Below are 10,243 nucleotides of genomic sequence, written 5' to 3' on the forward strand. Positions count from 1 at the left end.
AAGCTAGTTTCTCATATTATGAAAATGGTAACAAACTAATGAGATAACTAATTGATTGAGTCGTATGTGTAAATTATTGTAAATTTTCTAGTACTAGAGTTTGACTCCTCTCTATGAACAAAAAAGAAAAAAGAAAATGGTACAACAAGATAAGATTTCTATGGAACAAAACAAAGAAAAAGAGTTAGGAGAGGGAGAAGATTTTGTATGGACCTAGAGAGGAAGATTTGATTGAATACAATTACAAGAGAAAATTTATTTAGCAACGAATATATATATATATATATATATATATATATATATATATATATATATATATATATTTAACATACAAATTATTGATTTTTTAACCAAACTAACTGTGGGTTTCAATAAGGCAACTATAGAAGTCTTCGTCAACAAGATTTAACTTAAATAATATATAATTAACTTACTTTACATTTCATTGCTAGAACCAATCCAAAAGAACAACACATGATCAATGAATCTAACCAAAAAAGTAATTTGAGATCTATCAAAAGATTATTTGTGAAAAGTACACTTTTTTTTTACAACCAACTATACATTTCCTAGAATTCTAACTTGTAACTATATATTTTATCTGTACATATTTCCCCACTTCAAAGTTATTTTCCATCAATGCTACTATAATGATAATGTTTTGGTGAGTTATGAAGCTGATCATCATGTGAACAAGAAACAAATAGTTCATAATGTTTTGCTTATCAAAATTAGGAATCTCCCTCACCCTCATTTTCAAATTTGAAAAGAATAAACTTAGGTCTCATTGTGGGTGATTTTTTGTTAACAATTTAGAAATTTTGAAAAATAAAACTAGTTTATGTTTTGATTTTTGAGTTTTAGTTTATTTTGGTTTTTAATTTTTAAAAAGTTTTTGTAAATCGAAAATAGGTAAAATAAATAAAATATTCTATCTTATCTCGCTCCATTATCAAATCATGCAATATAAAAAATAATAACACAAAAATAATTTAAAATAAAAAATAATTAAATATGAAAAAAATAAAAAATTCTACAACAAAATAAATATGTTAAAACTATATAAAAGAAATAATGACATAAACGTATTATTCATTATTTTATTTTTTTAAAGATTGAACTGTCTAATTTAATTCAAAGAAGCAAATCAATGTACACCATACTCAATCAAAGGGACAATTCCTCCATCCAATATGTCTCATGAAATGAAAAAGTCAAATTAGCAAGCTTATCAGCGGCTTTATTACAAATATGAGGGACATACAATAAAGAATGTAAAGTGTTTCCACTTGCTAGCTTCCTAGCCTCTTCAATCAATCCTAAGAATTGAATTAGCTATAACTAATGGTTTCCTTGTTTCCAAGTCAGTTGTAATTTCTTGAAATTTGTGTTGAACTTCACTTGGAAAAAGAGTTCATGTTTTGTTGTTTCAATTGTCCACCTTAAGCGTAACACTTCTGCCACATTGGGTGGCACACACTCAGCAGAAAAATTTGTCGCAAAGACTAGAATCTCACCATGCCAATTCCGGAATACAAGACCAAAACCAGTATTACTCCTTTGGATTGCTTAACTGAAGCATCAATATTAAATTTTATCAAGCCTTGGCGGCGGTGTTTTCCAACTAAGTTCTATTTGAGCCCGTGCTTCCAATATCTGATTCAATACCATTGTACATTCTTAACAGAACATGAACAAAACAAAATATACTAGTCAGATGATATGGGTAGGTTCCCAAACACCAATTACCAAGTTGTTTATGCAGTAATAAGGGGACAACAAATAATTAGAATCAATGCATTTCAAAATATGATTTTAGAAGTCTTGATTTTGTGCTTCAATATTCAAATTGTAACAAATGAAATAAGACACTATATTAAATTTTTAGGGAATCTTTATAAAATATTAATAATCACCAGAAACATATCATGTTAATTAAGAGAAATTATGAAAAATACTTGAATTTATAATAATTGATCAAATAAATGTAGCAGACTTTAAACAATAATCACGAATAATTAATTTAATGACCTTTTTCTATCAAATCACCATATTTCTTTTGGAATTGTCATTTTCTTCTTAGATAGAGAAAAAAAATTATTTTTTGATTTGGTGTATTGGAACAACAATTATATTTTAAATTTAGACTTCTTATTACTGGATAAATCGATTTCTATTAAACTCGTTAATTTATAATAGTCTAATAAACTCATCAAATTAAATTATTTATATTCCGCACATAAAAAATATAAATATTATAATATAATATGTAGTCACCTTAATTAATTATTTAAGAATTAAAATTCACAAATTAATCTTATCAACATTCTAGTTTCAGAATTTGTTAGAATTCCACGTAACTATTTTCAATTGGAACTTCTCCAACAATTACTCTGTCCTAATAAATAAACGATATCCTACAATTTGGATTTGGTACTCATTACACATTTTCTCCAATTTCTAGTTCCTTATGAATAAACAATGAAAATCCCAATTTGATTCCCCATTATCACCCGTAGCAATGCTAGAGGCGGCGACCGACTTCGAGCGGCGCAGATTGAACGGCACAAAGAGATAGTGCACAACACAATGGCGTGAAGGGTGAAGCAGCATGAGTGAGGGTAAAAATAAAAATGTGGGTTAGGGTAAAAATAAAAATTGAAACAAAACCCAGTAAAAACCTATTTTTATTGTTTTTGAAATGGGATAAAATTTGTTTTAAATTTATAGTTAGAAATATTTATATATTATAAACTTTAAATTTAATGTTTTTCAAATATTTTTTAATTTCTATTTATTGGATCTCACGTGTATTCCTAGACTTACTCAACGTGCCGCTGCTTGCTAGTACGTACAGTTCTATGTCTCAAATGTTAAAAATACAAAGTTAACAAAAAAATATAAACTTAGACTTTAAAGACAATGTTTCATTTTGTTTTTGTAGACCATACTCGAGTTTTATATAATCATTATAGGTGATTAATTTTTTCTTTAAATATTTAATGTAATTTTATAACTAGAACTTGAAATTAAAATCTCTTGTTAATTTTATAAATCGAGTATAAATTTTTTAAATTTGTTATGAACCTGGGCTAAACCCAATTCATATACTGATACTCTTATATCCAAATACTGGATCAACCATAATTACAAGCTTCAGTTAAAGTCAACGTTAAGGGCAATTAAAAACATCATATTACATCCCATGACGCAAAATTCAGCTCATCTTTGAGTCTTGTATATATCACTTCGTTGTAGTAGATAACCATTTAATATTCATTATCACTCTAATGTAATTATTATTGATTTGAGTAGGAGAATACCTTTGGTAAATACCTACCAATTTTTTGCATTGGCCCATTTATCAACCTTAAAAAGAAAATAATAAATTATAAGGTGACTTAATAGTTAAAAAAATTATAATTTTAAATTTTTTACATTAATAAAAATCAAGGAACTGATAATTATTATTTGTTGATAAAAAAAATTCAATTTATTAAAACACACCAAGTCAACCCCTTTCAAGAGTTTGTCCTAGGTCAATAATCTATCTAATATAATTACTCACTTTAATTTAACGGATTGAAATTACTTTATATCTAAATTTTAAAATGATTATTATAAAAACTAACAATCCCATAACAATTTATTATTAAATGACAATGTAAAAAATTATTAATATTATCATTATATTCTAATTAAATTCTGGACACAATGAAAGTTAAACAAATTTAACTAATCCTATCCTCAACTTTTTTTAATTATAAGTTCAAACAATATATTCTGGCCAAAATGAAAAACTCCCAGCGTAGATATTTGAGGAAAAAAGAAGCTTAACAAGAATATTTATATTAGTAATAGTTTATCAAAAAAATTGTTAATTTAAATGATATTAATCTTCATCTTCTCACATAAGATCTCAAATTTAAATATTGTATGAAAGACAAAGTCAGTGATATTCCAATAAAATGGTAAAAAAATAAAATTAATAGTAATAGTTTTAATTATTGTTAGAGGAAAAACAGACAGAAGCACGCATATTTATAGTCACACAATCAGATGCAGAAGAGCCTTCAAACCAAGACAACGATATCAGTCTTCCATTCATCAACAACCACTCTCTCTCCCCTCTCTGCAGCAAAACCAATTCTCCGGCGACATCTCCGGTCAGGTTCCGGCAGCCTCTCCGGCGACTCGGCATGGCAACTCAATGAATGCGGAATCACCGCCGGGGCTCCTCATGTCGGTTTCCTGCCTCTCCGACTACGACCTCCTCTGCGGCGAGGACTCCTCCGGAATCCTCTCCGGAGAGTCGCCGGAGTGCTCCTTCTCCGACATCGACTCCTCACCTCCTCCGCCGTCGCCGACGACAGAGGATTGTTATTCGATCGCGAGCTTCATCGAGCACGAGCGCAACTTCGTTCCGGGATTCGAGTACCTGTCGCGGTTCCAATCTCGCTCCCTGGACGCCAACGCCAGAGAAGAATCAGTTGGATGGATTCTCAAGGTAAACTAAGAAATAACTAAACAAACATAAAAACAAATAACTGAACAAAACAACACTAAAAAACTTTCTTCAACAATCGGACACGCGGTTGCGCTTGTATTACGTTATTGCCACTCAACTCGCCGAACTGCTCTACGCTAAAATGCACCGCTGGTGTAACTGTAACCGTCTCTTCTTCGTAACGGCCTTCTAGTATCTTCTAGATCTGCGTCGTACGGAGTTCACTGCGGGTTGACGGCGTTAGTTTTTTTTTCTGATTTGTTCATGCGAATTGATTAGTGACTGTTTGATGATGCGTGTTTCGCAGGTACACGCGTACTATGGCTTTCAGCCTTTGACGGCGTACCTCGCCGTCAACTATATGGATCGGTTTTTGGATTCTCGCCGGTTGCCGGTGAGCTCTCGTTTCTCAGCAGCTTTAAAATGTTTAAAATTAAATCCAAAATTTTATATTATATACATATATGTACAATGTAAAATTTTATATTATATATATATATATATATATATATATATATATATATATATATATATATATATATATATGTGCGCGCGCGCGCGCATTGTAAAAAATTTTATATATTTAATCACAAGCTATTTATGTAAATTTGTTTATTTTATGATAGTTATTTTAAAAAATTATAATAATAATTCTTGATTAATCGGTATAGTGAAATTTTTTACAATATCAATATAAAAAAAATCAATTTTTGTCATTATTATTAAGTGTAAGCAAATAAAATTTCATTTCTATCCGGTAATTATTATGTTTGACATTTCAGACTTGAAGCTTACGGCAACACATTCTCATACTTTATTTTGTTTTCTTGATTATAAAGTCATTGTATTAATATAGTACTTTTTTAATATTATTTTTCATTTTCTGAAATTATTCACCATATTTCATATTTTCTCTTTATTTTTGGATAAAAGGTTATATATATTTACTATAATATATTTTTCAGAAAGATGTGAACCCGAGTATTGGATAGGTAGGTAATGCGAAGTTATTTAATATGAGATTAACGTAGTGGTACATTTATTTATATTGGAGTTGGGATGCATATGACATGCATTAAAAAATACTATAAAATATGAAATTATATACGGAGTTTTTTTATGTATAAAATATCTTTGCTATCATGCTACTCTTTCTGTCGTCGGTTACGTGCAAAAATTATAAGTTATAATTATTATGTCAAGAAAATTCTAAGTGTTTCGGGTCGCTTTATGCTGAATCTAAAAAGGAGTTACTATTCCAATAACCTCTCAATTATTGATTAAACAAAGCATTTATTTTTTTATGTACGACAAAACCTTATGCCATGCTTTTCTATAAATGTTGAATTATAAGCAAAAGTTATTACAGGTATTATATGAGTTATTTATACGTACGAGAATTAAGTGAATTTTACTTTAAAAGAAAACAGCGTGTAAATGTAAACAACGTGCGTATTCGGCAATATATACTGTTGTAGTGCTATACAGGGATAGTGACAGCTTGCAGAAGAAGATTCTAGTACTTTTATCTGCAGGTGCATGTCACGTGAGGGATACATGCTGGCACTTGTGCCAGAAAGTTTGAAAAGTATTATTACCACTACTAATCGAGATATTGGAAGCAATTATTGTGATGATGATTATAATGACCTTTTTGATTCACTGTTTGATACGATCCTGTGCATACATGTCTACAGGAAACAAATGGGTGGCCTCTGCAACTTGTATCTGTTGCATGCTTGTCTTTGGCAGCAAAGATGGAAGAACCTCTTGTTCCATCTCTCTTGGACCTTCAGGTATAAATATATAAGTTCTATCGGGATTGAAAGATATAAGATTAATTTAGTAACGAAGAAATAAAACAATAGATAGTGGATTTGAATTTTCAATTAATAAAAATTAACAAACTTTCCATATGTGTTGACCTTACTTTTGCACTGGAATCAATAAAATGAACTCAAACATACGCTCCTTGCTTTTGCAGTAGAATCATTGTAATGAAATGATCTCAAACATACGCTCCTTTGTAATGAAAACTTTTGACATTTGGGTTTGCTTTTGCACTAGAATCAATAAAATGAACCCAAACATACGCTACCTTTTGCAGCAGAATCATGGGTTTACACATGCACTATTGAATTTGGTGCGAAGATAATATGATATTATCTTCTGTTTATATACACATTAATGATTAAAAACTAATCATTATTAATGATTAAAAGTTAAAACTTCCATGTTGAAATATTGGCATGTCAGTTCATATACAATACTACGTAATTCACAATGTATTTATAAACTGCAGATAGAAGGTGCCAAGTACATATTTGAGCCGAGAACAATTCGTAGGATGGAGCTACTTGTTCTCGGTGTCTTAGATTGGAGGCTAAGATCAGTAACACCACTTTGCTTCCTCGCTTTCTTTGCGTGCAAAGTAGATTCAACTGGAACTTTTATCCGGTTCCTTATTTCCAGGGCAACAGAAATCATCGTATCTAATATCCAAGGTATCCATTTCTATGATATGTAATTTATTGAATAAAGTTATAAGTTTTAAGAAATATTGAATACTAGTAATGAAGGTTTGTATTTTGAGTAACTAAAATTAATGAGTTTCCTATTTGATTACTTTGTCCACAGAGGCTAGCTTTCTTGCTTACTGGCCTTCATGCATTGCTGCTGCAGCCATACTCACTGCAGCTAATGAAATTCCTAATTGGTCTGTGGTTAAGCCCGAAAATGCTGAGTCATGGTGCGAGGGACTAAGAAAAGTAAGCATAGTATGTTAAATTATGATGCGTTGGTTTTTGTATATGTTAAATGGATCGAATTGCCAAAGCACGTATATGTGATTATTGCAGGAAAAAGTAATAGGGTGCTACCAGTTGATGCAAGAGCTTGTGATTAACAATAACCAACGGAAACTCCCTACTAAAGTGTTGCCGCAGCTGCGAGTAACAACTCGGACCCGAATGAGGTCAAGTACTGTATCATCATTCTCATCATCCTCTTCAACCTCCTTCTCCTTGTCTTGTAAGAGGAGGAAATTAAATAACCGTTTGTGGGTAGATGACAAAGGAAACTCCGAGTGAAGAGAAAACGAACAACAATAATAAAAGAAGGGAAGAAAAAGAGAGGGAATAAGGTGGGCCAAGTTGTCTAGAAACCTCAACATTTTTTAGAGGGTTTTTGCAATTAAAAAATGACTTGAGTGAGGGTGTAGATTATAATAGTATATATATGATATATCTCTATCGTATATACTAAGAGAGTTTGATGGGTTTGGAGTAATTTTTATTTTTATGTTGGTGACTTATTAATATTGAGTTTGCAGAATTCACCTAGGGAAGAGGGATTTTGCGACATGTTACCGTGGGAGAGGAAATGAGAGAAGAAAGAAGTGAAACACTGAAACAGGGGTAGAAGAATTTAATGTGATTTGTTCTTGTAACCTGTGAGTGTGGAAGAAAGAAGTGAGTTGCGGGCTGGAATTCAAAGTTTGCATTAATTATTGGTGAAGGAGATGAAAGATGGTGGGGGCAACGCTGTAGAGATTGAGAAGAAGAAAAAGTAGAGAGAAGGTATGAAAAACTCTGGTGATTATTGAAAGTTGAAACTTAGAAGTTTGAAGTGTTCAATGTTCATATCATGGTATTCATAAGTCAAGCAAAGCTTCATTTCTTGGCCAGCATCACTGCTTCTTCATCATCCACGTTACTACTACTTTGATGGGACCCTCAACAGTAAAGAACAATTGAAGGGCAATAAGTTGAAGTTTGGCTACAAATCGTGGACTTTTTTTGTTGGGTATTGGCACGTGTGCAGTCGGTTCTGGTGCGTGCCAATGAAGTGTGTACGTGTGATTTTTCTTTTTCTTGGTTTTTCTTTGCGGGAGCTGTTTATATATTTTTTCCTATTTTTGGCCATGAGTTTTGGCCTAACTATACAGGACTCCAATGGCTGGTGTCCGCGCGTGTGATGGAAACACGTGTATATATAGGTTTTAATTTAAAAACCTTGAATTTTTTTATTTGTTTTCAAGAGAGGAGAACCCTCTTTCACATAGGGGTAAAAGGTCTTTGGGGCCTTTTTCCTGTGTGCTGTGTATTGGATTGATTAATATATAATGACAACTATTAATTTCTTAGATTTCTTTCATTTACATATCTTTCCATTATATTCTATTATATCTAGGGAAATCCTGGACTCATTCTTGAATGAATCATGTGATTCACGGGCTCACTGACCCCAAAGCAATTCAAACATGAAAGTTATATACAATACAATACAACCATATGCATCTAAATATAATGTACAATTTGAATTATTTACACCCCACTTGTCTAAAGAACTTACAGTCCACGCAAAAATCGCTTGAAATAATACTATTGGGTATTGCAAGGTCGTGCCACATGACTCTCATTTAAGATACTTTGTAGGTTTGTCATTTGTTCTTATTACTGAATGAAAAGAAACTTATAAGACCCTCTCTGGAATCTAGTGAGGCAGAAATCTGAAGCCGGTGGACTCGTTGTCCCCGCTAGCTATAAAGATGGCCAATCACTCACTGATTATGACTCCTCAATTAGTCAGTGCTTGCTCGTGACCGTCACAGACTGTGCTATTGTGGTATTATACAAACAAACTATCACCAGTAGCCCCATTTCCCATTTCATGAAATATCCGACATACTTTGCATTACATATATATCTATGTATTAATTTACTTAATTATAATGTGTTTAGCTTCACATCTTGAATGTGATGGTAAGAATCTTATGTTATAGTTTCCCTTTCTATATTTTAAACATAATGTATTTCCCTTTTTTTCAAGTTTCCAAACACACTAATAGATCTTCATATGTGGATCATTTATAAGGATACCCAAATATAGCACTTGTTTAATTGGAAACGCGATGGACCATGTTGAAAAAATCATGATAGTCTTAAAACTGCTCTCTCATGTGGTTAAAAATCATGGTAGGACATGCGATTTTTGAATATTCGTTGTCAATCCAAACATACTAATTGTTTTTTCATTTTTTTACGTTAGATATTTCTTAACAAATAAATCATTCTTTTATAATGAGTAAACAAATAAATCATTTATTTATAGTTAAGTGGAAGATGGGTAGCCACCACCAACGGAGCCAATAGGAAGAAGCCTTTGCCATAATTACTTAAAAAAGTATGTAAACAAACAACCAGTACAAATTAAAGTTTGGAGAGCAAAAAGCTAAAATAAAAAAACAAAGTAACATATCTTAAAAAAGTTACTTCAGTTTAGAATTTCTTCTTCCCTAGCTACAAATAGTAAAAAGTTAAGCTCACGGAGAGCTTGTCATTTAGCCCCATTACCCCGACATAAGATATATTAGTTTTTTTTCATACAATAACACATTAACCCACTAGACACTACCATGGCTTTTTCCCCGTAGTGTCTTTGAGAAAAGTAACCATGCATGTTATGCAATCTTAATTATCATATCACCCGTACGTTTGCATGACAACCATATAATAAAACTGTTTACTGGATGAACATCCCATTCTCTCCATCACATCCATACACTGCTGTCTAGACCCATACATCAAACTCTGCATAGATGGACCATAGTGAAGAAAATTATGGCAACTTAGTGACAATCTTAGCTCATTACCTCTTTTCTCCCAATGCTCTTGGATGTTTTCTCAGCATAATTGATGGAGCTATGAATCAATGACGAAGAAAATATGGGCACTT

General features: G+C 31.7%; 1 protein-coding gene across 2 annotated transcripts; it reads left to right on the forward strand.

Moving 5' to 3' along the window:
* The first annotated feature begins 3,942 nt into the window (after window positions 1–3,942).
* Window positions 3,943–8,651, forward strand: LOC100818190 (cyclin-D1-1). 2 transcript variants are annotated; one of them, XR_419470.4, is made up of 7 exons: window positions 3,943–4,507; window positions 4,815–4,901; window positions 6,205–6,303; window positions 6,810–7,011; window positions 7,145–7,275; window positions 7,366–7,649; window positions 7,839–8,651. XR_419470.4 is itself a non-coding variant. In XM_003551958.5 (6 exons), the coding sequence occupies exons 1-6, from the start codon at window positions 4,211–4,213 to the stop codon at window positions 7,594–7,596; spliced, it is 1,047 nt and encodes a 348-aa protein (XP_003552006.1). In that variant the 5' UTR covers window positions 3,943–4,210; the 3' UTR covers window positions 7,597–8,651. The 2 variants fall into 2 exon arrangements, 1 of the variants encoding a protein (XP_003552006.1); XM_003551958.5 differs by having other exon boundaries at window positions 7,366–8,651.
* Window positions 8,652–10,243: the final 1,592 nt, after the last annotated feature.

Source organism: Glycine max, chromosome 18 (assembly GCF_000004515.6).
Source record: "Glycine max cultivar Williams 82 chromosome 18, Glycine_max_v4.0, whole genome shotgun sequence".
Taxonomy (NCBI): Eukaryota; Viridiplantae; Streptophyta; class Magnoliopsida; order Fabales; family Fabaceae; genus Glycine; species Glycine max.

Coding starts and splice junctions, on each gene's coding strand:
- LOC100818190 (XM_003551958.5), top strand. CDS start 4,211: ATGAATGCGGAATCACCGCCGGGGCTCCTCATGTCGGTTTCCTGCCTC. Junction 7,012..7,144: donor CATCGTATCTAATATCCAAG/GTATCCATTTCT, acceptor CTTTGTCCACAG/AGGCTAGCTTTCTTGCTTAC. Junction 7,276..7,365: donor GGTGCGAGGGACTAAGAAAA/GTAAGCATAGTA, acceptor TGATTATTGCAG/GAAAAAGTAATAGGGTGCTA.